This window comes from Amphimedon queenslandica, unplaced genomic scaffold, assembly GCF_000090795.2.
Source record: "Amphimedon queenslandica unplaced genomic scaffold, v1.1 AMPQUscaffold_13516, whole genome shotgun sequence".
Classification (NCBI taxonomy): domain Eukaryota; kingdom Metazoa; phylum Porifera; class Demospongiae; order Haplosclerida; family Niphatidae; genus Amphimedon; species Amphimedon queenslandica.
The window spans coordinates 700,207-714,763 of NW_003546248.1; the positions used below are offsets into that span (position 1 = coordinate 700,207).

Genomic DNA, 14,557 nt, shown 5'->3' on the forward strand with positions numbered 1-14,557 from the left:
TATGCTCTTTATGTTCCAAGGGCAATCATAGAATCGATTAAATTAAAAACTAAGATAGAGCTACAGGTTACAGATTGAGTATTTTATATTAATAGTATATTAGCACTCGTACATATAGCTGACTAGAATGCTTTCTGCTCTTGCTTCCACTCCAGAAGGAGAGAAAGTACTTTATGAATCTGACTGCTGTTCATATCAGGCAAGTGTAGTCATACACTGTACATGTGTATCAGTAATGTATAATACCCGAGTCCTTTGATATCTGCCCTCAGCTTCACCACAAGGAGATATCTCAGTCCTCAGGTATTATTGCACTTGAAACCATAGCATGTATATATATATGTACAGTGTGGATACGTATGTATGTTGTATTTGTTTTTTATTTAGTTTTTAAAGTCATTGGCTAGCTCACTTCTTAATGCACTCACAGACTTGAAATCAGATGAGCTACAGGAAGACAGGATTAACAGAGAGCACAGGTAGCTGGCTATCAGGGTTTCCAACAAGAGAATCCTCTCCTTTTCAATTTTGGCAAAATTTGTCTCAAACCCATGCATGTACTGTATATTGTACAGGGACTTTAGTCAGATTTTTGAAAATTTTCTGATAAGTATGTATTATATGCCAAAATCCTGTGGAAAATCTTGGTAGCCACTAAATTCTTAGACAAAGCTCTCCTTAACAGCATTCTTCCGGTGTATAGGAAGTTATGTGCTATGGAGATGGTGAGACTGGTTCATCTTGTCTGTTCCAGTGACAGATTCATAGATGAGCATAAGAGTGAATGCTATCACACTTTCATAGGAAGCCTCACAAAAGGACACGAAGCTTTCAAGGGAACCAATGTTGAAGACTGTAAGAGGGAGAGAGGAGTGTGTTGGAAAATAATAGTTTATTCACAATTTAAAATTCTTTTATTTAGTGTTGCTCGATCTGTTGGAATATGAAGGAGTTACTGAAGAAGATCTTTCTTAAACTTATAAATGATAACACTTCTTATTATTTTTTGATTGTTTAGTGTATAATTTTTAAAGTTTAATAATAATTATAATGATTGTTGTACAAGAGACTTATGAGAGAGAAGAGATTTGAGAAAGAGAGAGATGATATTTAACATTATTAATTTAATGACTGATTAATAAATTAATATAGTAATAATAGCTATTATTATTATTATACAATCAGTTGTACAGTAATATGTTTAATTCCTATTATTATTATTATTATTATTAAAGCTATGCTGTTACTATTTTTAACTCAACTATATTTAGTTTTATGCTGTGGACTGGAATGACTGACAGAGAGAGGATGACCCTCTCCTCCTCCTCTATGAACTGCCTCTTTCGTCGAATAGCTCCTCACAGACTGAAGTTTAGACAACCCAGAGCTGCCGGCATGAGAATGAGACTTGCTGGGATGAGTCTGAGACTTTGAAGAATGGGTCGGAGTCTTGTTAGAATGCAACCCGTACATGTCCTGACCTTTGAGCTTATGTTTTGAAGACGAAGGGTTCCCCGAAGAGGACTGCTGCTGTGGAGGATGAGATGAGTGCTGGTGATGATGTACAGTGTAGCTATTAGCCTTGCCGGAAGAGAGAGGCGATTTATACTGCTGTAAAGCAGACGGGGCATACTTATAACCGGCGTGAGTAAAATCGTTCATAGAGTAAGAAGATGTTAGCGGTAATTCCGTTTCTTTATTCATAGACACACGATACTGGTAATGCAAGACTTCGTCCTGCGGTGGAGATCTATGCGAAGGGGATTTCTGTGACCGTGATGAGGAGGAGGAGGAATCTTGAGGGGGCGATCGTTGAGAGGGCGGGGCCGAACGAGACGTAACGTCCTGAGGAGGTGACCATTGATGAGAGATTGGTTCCTGAGGAGGTGATCTTTGAGGAGGGAGGGACTGTCGATCCTGTGGGGGCGACCTTTGCGACGTTAGTCTTATGTTGCTATTGTCAAGAGATCTACGATGCTCTGGATAATGATGATGACTAGTGGAAGGTGCCGTGTGATGATAGTGAGAATGTGAGTCATTTGTATGAGGGTTAAAAGGTTGGATGTTCCTTTTAGCATCTTCTGGAGGAGAGTCTTGAACACCTTCAAACAGAAATGCTGATAATTCACTAATAGAAAGAAAAATAGCATTACATCTTAACATAACATTAGTATTATTAGCATTAATTTATACTTTTATAGTAAAAGATTATGCTTGTTGGTTCATGCATGCCTTACGTTTTGTTGTCTTTGTCATTATTATTTGCATTATTCTTGTCGTCTTCTTTCTCGACACTGTTCATCCGTTTCACAATTGGAGATAGAGGTGAGAATGATCTTGTAGCCATTACCGGGTGGAGTTTTCTCTTCTCACGACTCGCATGCAAACGCTGTTCAACATTACTTAGCTCTCTCCTATAAATAGGAACAAAATAAAGAGGTAACATGAAAATTTTATGAGAAATACAATTCTTATTATGAAATTTTTAAATAAATTTTTAAAGTTGCTGTACTATAGTACAAGGTGTTTGTCATTAATCCTACTACTTACTTCAACACTTCATGTGGCTCTATTTCTTCAATTGTCAATGGCTCTAGAATAAAATAATCAACAAGATAAACTATTATCATTAATTATTATTTCTATTATTAAATGCAAGACAAAAGGACTAAGAATAAAAAGGTTTCATTTAGAACTTTACCTGGTACAATCTTTACTCTTTTCTTTTCCTTAGCTCCTTCAGTTCCCTTACCTCCACCTCCTTTGCTAGATAAGCTCGTCTTATGAACAGGACTTGAACCAATTTTATTCATTACTCCACCACTGGCGGTCGTAGTGGGAGGGAGAAGGAGGGGAGGCGTGGCTTCCTCTCCTCTCAATAAAGCAGAAACTGTAATACCGGCATATTGCTCGTGAAACTACAAAAATAATTATTATAATAAAAACGCTCATTTAAAAAATTTAATTAAATATTTTTAGCCACACATATGCTTAATTCTCACCACAGTACCTTTTGGATGGTGTCCTGGTGTTGCTGATAGAGTTTGGCTATGGCCGTGTGATGCTCTTTATCTCTCAGATCCAATAACTCGTGGAGCTGGTTGTTCTCATGACGAAGCCTAAATGAAAAGAAAATATTACAAATAGATCATACAAAAAACTCTTCAATTAATCTCTCACCCTCCCACCCTATACGTAAATACACAATATAATAATCTCTGCTATAAGTACATTTCAATATCTCTTGTTAAGATGGAGACGTCTCGTGAGAGCTGCCAGCAGAGCTCAACCATTAGGAGGTAATGAGTGCAAGAGTGCTGGCCTGTGGCGTCAGCCCAGTCAGCTGGCTTCATGTTCTCGCGGTCGGGGGCTGTGACATCAAGACCGTAATTAATCATCAACTAAAGAAGAGGGAGAGAGAGGGGGGAGGAGTAATTAAAGGATTAGCGTAAAAGATGTTTTAAAAGGTGAGGAAATACAAGTAAGATTAGTTATTGCTCAAATATAAAAGATGGATGCTCAACAACCCATCGCACAAGATTGATGGTATAAAAATAGCCAATCAATAATTTCCATAAACAACAAATTCACAAAATATTGCTCTTTAATTGTCAATAAATCACAATATTCTATTAGTATACTCACCCTAAGGCAGTCAAGGTGTCCTCTTTGAGCTGCAAAATGAGCCGGAGACACTCCACTGTCATCAACAAAACCTACACGGAATGAAAAACCATTACCATGGTAACAAGCCACGCCTACGCTTACCAACAGACTCTGAGGATTTTTTCTTTCTGTGAATGAGAAACTCGAGACACTTTGTCTGTCCGTGAAAGGCGGCATGATGAAGGAGTGTTTCTCCTCCAGCATCAGGTACAGAGAGGGGAGTGCCTAGTTCCTCAACGAGATACTTTAGACAATCAACATGACCATTCTAAGAGAGAGAGAAAGAGAATTAATACACAGCATAAGGGCATCAATACGCATCAGAAAATGTAATAAAAATTAGTGGTGATTTTGGAGCCAATTTTTAGAAAAAACCATGGGCTATAGCCTTGAGTGTTTTTCGAAAATCGGCCATTTTTTAAAAATAGTCATAACTCGAAAAATTGAAGTCAGAATCAGCTCAAACTTTCTACATGGCATAAGGGCATCAATACGCATCAGAAAATGTAATAAAAATTTGGGGTGATTTTGGAGCCATTTTTCAGAAAAAACCATGGGCTATAGCCTTGAGTGTTTTTCGAAAATCGGCCATTTTTTAAAAATAGTCATAACTTTAAAAATTGAAGTCGGAATCAGCCCAAACTTTCTACACAGCATAAGGGCATCAATATGTATCAGAAAATGTAATAAAAATTTGGGGTGATTCTGTGGAGCCATTTTTCAGAAAAAACCATGGGCTATAGCCTTGGGTGTTTTTCAAAAATCTGCCATTTTTAAAAAATGGCCATAACTCAAAAAATTGGAGTTGGAATCAGCTCAAACTTTCTACATAGCATAAGAACATCAATATGTATCAGAAAATGTAATAAAAATTTGGGGTGATTCCGGAGCCATTTTTCAGAAAAAACCATGGGCTATAGCCTTGGGTGTTTTTCAAAAATCGGCCATTTTAAAAAAATGGTCATAACTCGAAAAATTGAAGTCAGAATCAGCTCAAACTTTCTACATAGCATAAGGGCATCAATATGTATCAGAAAATGTAATAAAAATTTGGGGTGATTTCGGAGCCATTTTTTGGAAAAAACCATGGGCTATTATAGCCTTGGGTGTTTTTCAAAAATCGGCCATTTAAAAAAAAATAGTCATAACTCGAAAAATTGAAGTGAGAATCAGCTCAAACTTTCTACATAGCATAAGGGCATCAATATGTATCAGAAAATGTAATAAAAATTTGGGGTGATTTCGGAGCCATTTTTCAGAAAAAACCATGGGCTATAGCCTTGGGTATTTTTCAGAATTTTAGCATTTTCTTAACATGGTTGTAACTTGAAAAATTGAAGTGGAAATCAACTCACACTTTATACACAGTTACATACCACAAGGAGTTTGTAGTAGAGGCTTTTTAAACACTTCCAAGTCTTCCATGCATTACAAAATATAATAAAATATCTCCTACAGTCATTTTTGATAAGATACCAATCTCCATACAATTAATTACTGCAATGTGTACACATGAATCATAACAATGTTAAACTAGCCTCCCACAATTTTTCTCACTCTCTCCCACTTCCCTCCTTCCTCCCTCACTCTCTCTTCCAATTCTCCCTCGAGAATTCTTCTATGACAACAGTACATCAAGTACATGCATATTAACAATTAACACATCATGAGAAAATCAACTTAACATTATAACCAGCCAACATGTACTGTACATGTACATGAAGACCACTACCCAACTACATTTGTACTCTTAAGGCTGGTTTACAATATTACGCTAGTCCTGACATTATGTTGATGCTAGAATAGAATCTGGTTCTATTCTAGTGGAAAGCATGCATCACGAGGTCAAATCGCCCACGCTTTTGATTAAAAATTGACGGTACGTTGGCCTAATGTCATATTGTAAACCAGCCTTTAGTACAATTATTAATTATTATTATTATATTATTATTATTATTATGCATACAATTTATGTACAATATAAATCAGAGAACTGTGCATTTTCTATAAATAAAACTACACATACTACAGACAATAGATCAATCATAAAAATTCTGCATTAGTGCTACTATCTCACATTATTTTACCCTACCCTACCTGAATAGCTAGCAGAGGAGGAGTGAGGAAGTTATTGTCAGCGAGTAGAAGTGCTGAGGTGGATATATCTTTAGAAAGAAGCTGAAGGGAAGAGAGCTGTCCATAGGTAGCAGCTGTGTGTAACAGTGTAGAGCCATACTCATCTCTAGAGAGAGGATCAACTTCACCTGATGATAATAATTTACGCTAAGAGAGAGGGAGGGAGAGAGAGAGAAGGGAAAAGAAAGAAAATTATTGTGGGAACAAATATGATAAGTGTGCTAGAAATGAAGCCACAGGAATGCAAAACAAATCGAAGAATTCAATCAAGTATTAGAACCAGCTTTGGGATGCGGATCGTATCTTAGCAACAAAAAACAATAACAAAAAATAACAACAACAACAACAATAAAAACAATAATAATCTTCTTTCTCTCTCTTCTAATTCTTGTTTTGATAATAATAACAACAATAACAATAATATTAACAATAATAATAATAATAATAATAATAAATTTATAGGAAAGAAGAGGTATGGAGCCTGGAGGAGCTGAGAAAGGAAGTATAGTATTACTACAGGTACATGTAGTAATGAGTCAGTGTACATTACTGATGTAAGTGTGTAATTAAATCTGATTGCGGTCTCTTTAAAAGCTCACATAATGAAATTAATTCCCTCACACAGACAGACAGACATACACTACACAGTAGCTCGACCAGACGACGAAAGTACATGTACATGTAGCAAGACAAACAATCACTCAAACACATGGGGCCATGTTATGTCTGCAATGAAGAAGAGATACAGAAATGAAGGGAGAGAGAGAAAATAATTCTAAAAAGACTGCACGCACAATTAATGCAATCTGTGACTGGTACACGTACACGTACGCATTGAATCAAAATTTGATGTTAAAAGTAGCTCAAACTTATACTACACAACACAACACTGCCTACAACATACACTATACATGAAACAATTTGACAGCATCAACTCACTAAAGTCACGACATCTCCATTAGCTGCTGAATTATGAGCCAAAGCCAACGTGGCTGTGGCTAGCCCTAGAGGTTGCTTCTGTCCTCCCCCTCCACCACCGCCTGAAGGAGACGGTTTTAATAAATCTAATGAACTCCCATAAGTAGAATTAGGAGGATATCCCATAGTGTAAGTAGAGGGTACAGGTTGGGGAGGTTGGTAAGCAGTGGAGCCACGTGTATAGATCATAGGATGGTGAGAGTAAGGACCACCCCCCATTGGATAAGTAGGTCCAGGAGGTGCTGTGTGTTTGTGAGGAGGAACAACAGCCTCGGGCCTAGAGTGACGCTGAGAGGAGTTTGAGGAGGATGAGGAGGAGGAGGAAGAAGAGGAAGAAAAGTGTTCATGATTGTACAGGGAAAGCTCCTCCATTGAAGAGGTTGTAGAGCCACTCATTGACATGATGGCCTGTTGCTGCTGGTGATGGTGGTCAGTATTAGGAAGAGAAGGAGGGACAGTAGAGTGGGGTACCAGCTGATGGTGGTCTGTCTCATCAATTGAAGGAACAGCCTTGCTTTCTATAAAGAGAAAGAGAGAGAGAGAGTTGAGAGTATATATACAAAGAAAGATAGGAGACTGTCTGACTAGGTTTATGCTTCATTCAACGGTCCTATGAAAGCTGAAGAGTAAGGTTAACATAACTGAGACACATTGATCACAATATGCATTATACAACACACACACACACACACACACACACACACACACACACACACACACAATGGGCCAAGAGTGGATACACACCATTGACTATCTGATGTGAAAGAGTGCAATTGAGCATTAACAAGTACACAATATCACTTATATAAAGGCAATTGACTAGCATAAACTGTATATACATGTACTGTATTAAACACTTGTAATGTGGGAAAGGTTAGTATGACTGAGAATGAGATTATAGGAATGAAACTACATGCATAATGAGAATGGGAATGAGATTATAAGAATGAAACTGTACCTGTTGATTGCTTCAAGTCTGATACCAAAGAGGTGGTCTCAGTTTTAGATTCACTAGAGCCTCCACCGCCAGGAGCAGCAGGAGGGGCCACACCTCCAGACGAGCTACTAGCCACACCTACCCCATTATTAGCCACACCGTTATTACTATTAGCAGTTACTCCATTATTACCGTTATTATTAGCCACACCCACTCCATTATTATTAGCCACACTCACTCCTCCATTATTACTACGAGATGAACTAGGTGAATTAGACGGTTCAAATTGTAGTATCCTCGAAGCCACGGAGGGCACCTTACTCTGAAGAAAACCTTGACGACCAGGAGAAACCCTCTTCGTCGAGAAAGACTGTAGCGAATCACTACGATATAACGGCTTACCAGAAGGAACAACAGAAGAGGTAGGAGAGGAATAAGAAGCTCTCAATCCTAGACCGGTTGATCTGGGAGTTCTCCTTAACTGAGGAGAGAGGAGGATACCAGGTGGGGGCACTCCCCCTAAGCTGTCACCAGCCTCTAAGTGACTTGGTATGGTTGGCTGAGACGCTGAAGGAGAGCGTCTTGAACTGCTGGACGAGTTTTTAAAATGAGAGACTTTGTTAGAAGAACCCTCAACTAGGTCTCTGGTTGGGGTGACTACAGGCGTATTGCCAGACTCTGACGAGGAGGAGGTGGGTGTGGTTGAGGCTGACGTAGGCGAGACTTTATTAGGAGAAGAGCGAGTGGCAGTAGCCTTTGAACCTGCGTGAGGGTGAGAAAAAAATAATAAAAATGACCGGAATGCGAATTGATACTGTTCAAACATGAAAAGAATTGGTCAATAGCAAGAAAAGTATTACTATACTACCGTATAACGCTTTATTTTGGCGGCGCTTTATTTTGGCGATTTAGCTGTAAAATTGTAATTGGCGGTTTTTAATTTGGCGATTTTTGTGTACACGTGCATTACTGAGCATGCGCATTAATGATTGGCGGTTTTTAATATTGGCGATTCTGTTTGCAAACCGCCAATCGCCAAAATAAAACTCCGCCAAATTAAAGCGTTATACGGTATTACATACATACACGTAGCTACATGCACAACTACATGTTCATACATTGTATTTTATTCTCTCTTTCTCTCTTAATTACCAGGTATAGGCAGTCTTGAGTTCTCTCTACCAGCTGTTAGCTGTCCTTTCATAACAATCGTACCTTCAGCTGGCAATGAAGGACTGCTCCTCTCGCTGGAGAGAGGTAGTCGAGGAGGTTTTGATGAAGGAGGAGGAGGATAATATTTACTAGCAAACTGACCACTGGGGGAGAGAGAGAGAGGAGAGAGGGAGGGAGAAGGGGGAGGAAGGGAGGAAAGAGAGATGATAATGATGGCGTGTGTGTGTGTGTGTGAAATAAGTAGATAACACTACAGAAACATGATATCAATAATTAATAAATAATAAATAAATAAATAAATATCAAATTACAATGTCATGTGCATATGTACGTCATCAAATACAGACTGAGCTGAGACAGTCACACAAGGAGACACACCCAACCTTGACACTAAATAACAAAACCATGTACATGTACATGCTAAGCAAATGTACATGTACACGCTAAGCAAATGTACATGTACACGCTAAGCAAATATACTGTACACCCACTATATTACAGAGACAGAGAGACAGACATTAAAAATAACAATACGGTGACACTGGTGAATATAGTTATATCTACAGACATAAAGGCCAGCTTTTATAAAACACACTCCCAAAGAAACACTTACTCATAGCAAAAAGAGAGAGAGAAAGGAGGGGGAGAGAGGGAAAGAGAGAGTGAGTTACAAATCAACAAGATATCCTATAACAGCAAATTATAATGATATTTTACCAGTAGGAGTAGATATAAATACAAGAGGACCCACACACACACACGCACCATGCAGTCATCATAACTCATAACACCTTAACATCCATGAGCACCACACATTAACATCTACACGTAATGCATGTACATTGTACATGTACATACGCACACGCTCACCATTGGAATGAAAAATATGCATCAACAATACTATACTCTGTGTACATTTTTCTAATGGAGTGTGTCACAGTGTAATTTTTACATTAAAAATACAGTCACCCCCTACTCTACCCACACCATTTCACACACAGCACGCCTCTACACTGAACTCATGCAGGCATGCATAAATAAGCATAATTATGTATATGCCAATGTTCGTGGAGGTGTAATTCATAATAAGATCAAATAGGCCTTCCATGCCTATCTAAGGATTGGAATTTTTCAATGAAGTCATTCTGAGTCAAATCTATAGCTCCCACACATGTGTATTTGTATACATACACGTATGTTTTCAATTCCTTGCTACAGATTAACAGGAACATCCCACTTCCACTCCTCCTCTTGCTGTGTGTACAACATAGCCATCATTGTATAAGTATACACAATAATATTATGATAATATTATGTGACAAAGAAGAGAGGGATTATGAAGATACCAAGACACGGGTAACAAAGTTCAATTATTAAATGATGATGGCATTTTAATTAATTACGGTAGATTAGAGGTATATCTGGGCCATTACCATAAAAAATAAAATGCTCATAAAATACATCCGTACATGTATTTTTTTATTTAAGAGCCATTAACCAGGTGATTAGTTAAAATAAAGAGAAGGCAATGAAGTTTGGTTAACGAGAGGACAGATAAAGTATTGAGAAATTATTATATACATTTTGTAACTGCCGATACCACATACACGTACATGTAGTTAAAATAACTGTAAATTGCAGAGTCACAGGATCACACATAACCAAACAGTCAACACACCTCATAGCGGGCAATTTGTTAGAGTTTAATTTCGTTCTCATTCCTTATACAACAAATATTTTCCAAGGCGAAAAAATAATTTCTCAAAAAGCCATGTGTTTGAAATGCCATATGTGGCATATTCTAGAATAAAATACATGTACATGTAGATACATACTCGCTACACAGTCCACATGAACATAGTAGACATTACAAGGGAGAGTTAACAAAGAGGACAAAAATGTCCATCATTAGTAGTAGGAATGAGTCAGTAATGCACAACAACAGTGTATCATAGCAACCGTTAAATAAACAACCATTTAGAGACACCAGAAGGCGGCCATTATCCCTTTACTCTACTCTGCACAGTGCACAGTGATTTTTAGAAGAGTAGAATTACACCCCGGCATTATTCAATAAAATATTAATGAGTTAATGACCTTATGCTATGTAGAAAGCTTGAGTTTGTGAGTTGTGACCATGTGACAATGCTCATGCTAATGGCGACTATACAAATTTATGGCTGTCTAAAGTATTATTTTTCATTCCAGAACCATGCTTCATAAAAGTTGTTTTGGGAAAACTTTCACAAAAACAATAAAAAAAACAATAAAAATATGTCAAGTAGCTTATTGATGGCAAGGAAATGATACTAGTCATTGGTGGGCCGTGCTACTTCATAATACATCACATGCTAATCACATGCCATGACTCAGTATGTACATGTACATGCATGTAACACTAACTGCTTGCCCTGAAATTTGAGAGCTACAAGATACAGTATTAAGAGTACGGTGATAATGACATGTAATGATATTAATAATAAGTTTCAGATAGCAGAGTTGCTTTAATGTGCTTAATGGCAATAGACATGTGCATAAATTAAATTAGAGAGAGACAGAGAGCGAGAGAGGGCAGAATAGTAAAGAAGGGAAAGACCAAAAGGGAGACATTAACTATTTCAACTCACAGTTTCAATTTTCTTGTTTCCATCTCATCAACTCCAGTATAATCACCTTCGTCTTCTTCCTACGAACAAAAATTAAAAATACATTTAAAATTTCCATGTACCATAGTACTACATGCATTTGTCCTCCCTTTCTTCCTATTTATCATAATGATTTAATGTCAACATTAACTAACTCCCCCTGAAATTCTATCTCCCTTTTCTCCCTCCCCTCTCTCTCTCTCTCTTCCCCTCTCTTGGAAGTTCATGTGCAGCTTCACAAAGGAGATGTAGCTATGGAAACTAAACCAAACTCTTTAAATATTTCACATTCCATTAACCCTATTTTATTTGATTATAGTCCAAAAACGAGTGCCAGCAATCACTACGCCCTGCACGTCAACCAACTACCGCCCATTACTGTAAAAAATTATCAAAATAACAAAATACTTTCCCCAACCATCAGAATGAAGGGAGGCTCATACAAGCATTAGCATAGGCACCAAGTATAGGAGTATTTCTAATGAATTAAATTAAATAATATAATATAATCATAACAACTGCATGCTTTATTGCATAACAGGCCCACATTCTGTTAGTACTGTGGATACAAAGTACACTACATGTATATATGCATAGTTGAGTGAACCAGAGTACATGTAGCCAGTCAATGGAGCAAAGAAAGAGAGAGTCAGAGAGACAGAGAGAGACAGAGACAGAGAGAGACAGAGACAGAGAGAGACAGAGATATCTAAAATATATTACTACAGTATATCATAGTGAGATCTATCCATCATAAAAACAGGCATCTATCATTACTTTAGCAGCAATTTCTTTCCATCCATTGTAACTATTGATTATATTATAATGCCTTGAGTTTAAAATATATAATTCAAAGGCTTCCAGCTGCAAGCACATCTGGATGCTATTAGTACCACAAAACCCACTCACTCTCTCTCTCTTTTTCTGGTCTTACATACAAGTACATATTCACTGGATCAGAAACACACACCTTATGCTAACAAAGGGCACTACCCAAAGCCACAACTAAGATACAGGTATTACACACGTGCTAGAGGCCCACAGCCTCAGCATAACCTCAAAACTAACAGCTGGTATTACACTAACCTCAGGACAATCACATGAAGCTCTTAGCCGCTATAGCACAATCACGCTTACTAGTAGTAAGAGTAGTAATAATATACAAGGAGGAAGGGATGCCAGAGATCAGGAATCTCTCTCTCTCTGTCTCTCTGTCTCTCTCACTGGTTAATAAAATGTGAGTAGTAGTAGTAGTAGGATTGCTTATATACCAGGCTAACTATTACTAATGGTAATTGGTAGTACGGGACACACAGTGTCCTGCATGTAGTGATAGTGATATTGTGTGGCCTCCCACATAATAATAACAACCACACAACTTGTCACTATAGTAGCAGCTCATCCTTCAAAAGTGATCTAGTCAGCACACACACACACAAACATACACACTATAAAAATTGTTTAATGCAAATTCACACACAAAGCGAGCTACACAGCAACAAGGCACTTTTCTAACAGCTGCTTAGCGCTAGGACTGTGACTAATTAATGGATATACACGTACATGAAAATGAGGGTCATGTACAGTACACGTAAGGCAAAAGTGACACCAAAGTGAACTTATAAGATTAATCACTGTTTACTACACACTCTTGCCCTTAGGCACATAAAACCATGCACATGTACCAGGGCAGGTAACATATGTAGCGTGTGTGTGTGTAAACTCTAGAGAGACTATTGCCAGGAATTAAAGGGTTTAAGCCACAACACCGCCAGATATAAAGACTCTTATTAAGAGAACCAAATAATTAATCATTTCAATTGAACAACATCCTACAGCTAAATAATAATAATAATAATATTATCATTAATGCCCTCTGCACTGTTGGAGAGAACCCAGTTTGTATGATGCAATACATGGGTCAGTTCACTTGGCAACTGCATACTTTGGAAAAGAATGTGAAAAGCAATTGCGCGTATATTAAAAGAACCATGCAATCATAATAATAATAATAGTATACTCAAGATATATTACATGCATTGTAGCCTCTTTAATAAGGACGCCCTAAAACAAGGACACCTCTACAAATGACCTCTACAACTTGTAATGTCCTGATCTACACAAACATGCAAAAATATGAAGCATAAAGACTGTTCATGTACATAAATTCTACTTCATTTTTATTTTATTATTGAGAAAAAATTTTGTACTAAGGACAGATTGTGTGGGCCCCAATAGAGTAATCAATTGTACAAGTATAAACTAACTGACCTCATCACATTCATCAAATGAGTCGTATGGGAACCGACTTTCATCTCCTCTAGTAACATATTCTCCTTCTCCTTCATTCTCTGGGGAATCAAAGAAGTCCTTGGTAGTCATGATGAGAGACTGGGGCTCAAGCAAAGGGCTGTGAACATCACACTCTTCGAAAATTGGGTACTAGAGATAGGAGGAGAGGAGAAATGGTATGGTTGGTTACACAAACTGTTGACACAGGATAGTTGATACAACTTTTTTCCAGACACTTTTTATTAAAGCTTGTAGGACGGCATTAACTGGACTAGACCTTATACAAAGGCTCCTTTCCACAGAGGCGCTTTATACAAACTACAATCAGCAGGAGAATAGGCAGATAGTCATAATATTGTGAATGCTACTCGAGCCGTCCTCTCTCTCTTTTTCTTGAAATGCAATTTGAGAAAGAGGGAGGGAGAGTGGAGGAGGGCATACTCATGGGGCTTGATTGCAATGGCTGACCAGCTACTCAGCACTAAAACTAACCATTTCTCTCTTGGGATAGACGACTTCTTTCCAGAGTCTGCAAGCAAAAAGGCCAGCCATTAGCATTAGCTTGTACCTCGGCTTGTACTCTGCTGGAAGAGCTCAAGTCCCTAGGCTAAGTAGGCTTTAGACACAACAATCTACCACGTGAAGCTTACTACTCACGTGACTTTAGCGGGAATTTTCGATTCAAATTTAAGGCAGGAAGCAGAAATTGACATATCAAAGCATTAAATGA

The 14,557-nt window shown here is 37.9% G+C and overlaps 2 protein-coding genes across 3 annotated transcripts; one reads left to right on the plus strand and one right to left on the minus strand.

The window, feature by feature from the left end:
• Positions 1-6: 6 nt before the first annotated feature.
• Positions 7-1,066, plus strand: LOC105313887 (uncharacterized). Its single transcript, XM_011407668.2, has 5 exons — positions 7-66; positions 119-199; positions 388-479; positions 704-855; positions 923-1,066. Exons 2-5 carry the CDS (start codon positions 128-130, stop codon positions 973-975), a joined length of 369 nt encoding a protein of 122 aa, XP_011405970.1. The 5' UTR covers positions 7-66; positions 119-127; the 3' UTR covers positions 976-1,066.
• A 43-nt stretch (positions 1,067-1,109) lies between these two features.
• On the minus strand, positions 1,110-14,490 carry LOC109584598 (uncharacterized). Of its 2 annotated transcripts, XM_020000407.1 has the most exons (15): positions 14,320-14,490; positions 13,807-13,977; positions 11,518-11,576; positions 8,870-9,033; positions 7,739-8,479; positions 6,742-7,298; positions 5,764-5,949; positions 3,769-3,934; positions 3,646-3,716; positions 3,232-3,401; positions 3,011-3,119; positions 2,702-2,918; positions 2,551-2,593; positions 2,238-2,414; positions 1,110-2,128 (listed from the first exon to the last, which is right to left on the minus strand). In XM_020000407.1, the coding sequence occupies exons 1-15, from the start codon at positions 14,383-14,385 to the stop codon at positions 1,258-1,260; spliced, it is 3,768 nt and encodes a 1,255-aa protein (XP_019855966.1). In that variant the 5' UTR covers positions 14,386-14,490; the 3' UTR covers positions 1,110-1,257. The 2 variants fall into 2 exon arrangements, with proteins under 2 accessions (XP_019855966.1, XP_019855971.1); XM_020000412.1 differs by lacking the exons at positions 13,807-13,977; positions 14,320-14,490 and adding an exon at positions 12,622-12,759.
• Positions 14,491-14,557: the final 67 nt, after the last annotated feature.

Bases quoted from the DNA above. Each gene is read 5' to 3' on its own strand.
- LOC105313887 (XM_011407668.2), top strand. From the start codon at position 128: ATGCTTTCTGCTCTTGCTTCCACTCCAGAAGGAGAGAAAGTACTTTAT. The intron at 200-387 runs GCAAGTGTAGTC...TTTTTTATTTAG, and splicing joins CTGACTGCTGTTCATATCAG to TTTTTAAAGTCATTGGCTAG. The intron at 480-703 runs GTAGCTGGCTAT...TCCGGTGTATAG, and splicing joins AGGATTAACAGAGAGCACAG to GAAGTTATGTGCTATGGAGA.
- LOC109584598 (XM_020000407.1), bottom strand. From the start codon at position 14,385: ATGCTAATGGCTGGCCTTTTTGCTTGCAGACTCTGGAAAGAAGTCGTC. The intron at 3,717-3,768 runs GTAAGCGTAGGC...CATTCCGTGTAG, and splicing joins AAAATCCTCAGAGTCTGTTG to GTTTTGTTGATGACAGTGGA. The intron at 3,402-3,645 runs GTGAGTATACTA...CCTCTTCTTTAG, and splicing joins GACACCTTGACTGCCTTAGG to TTGATGATTAATTACGGTCT.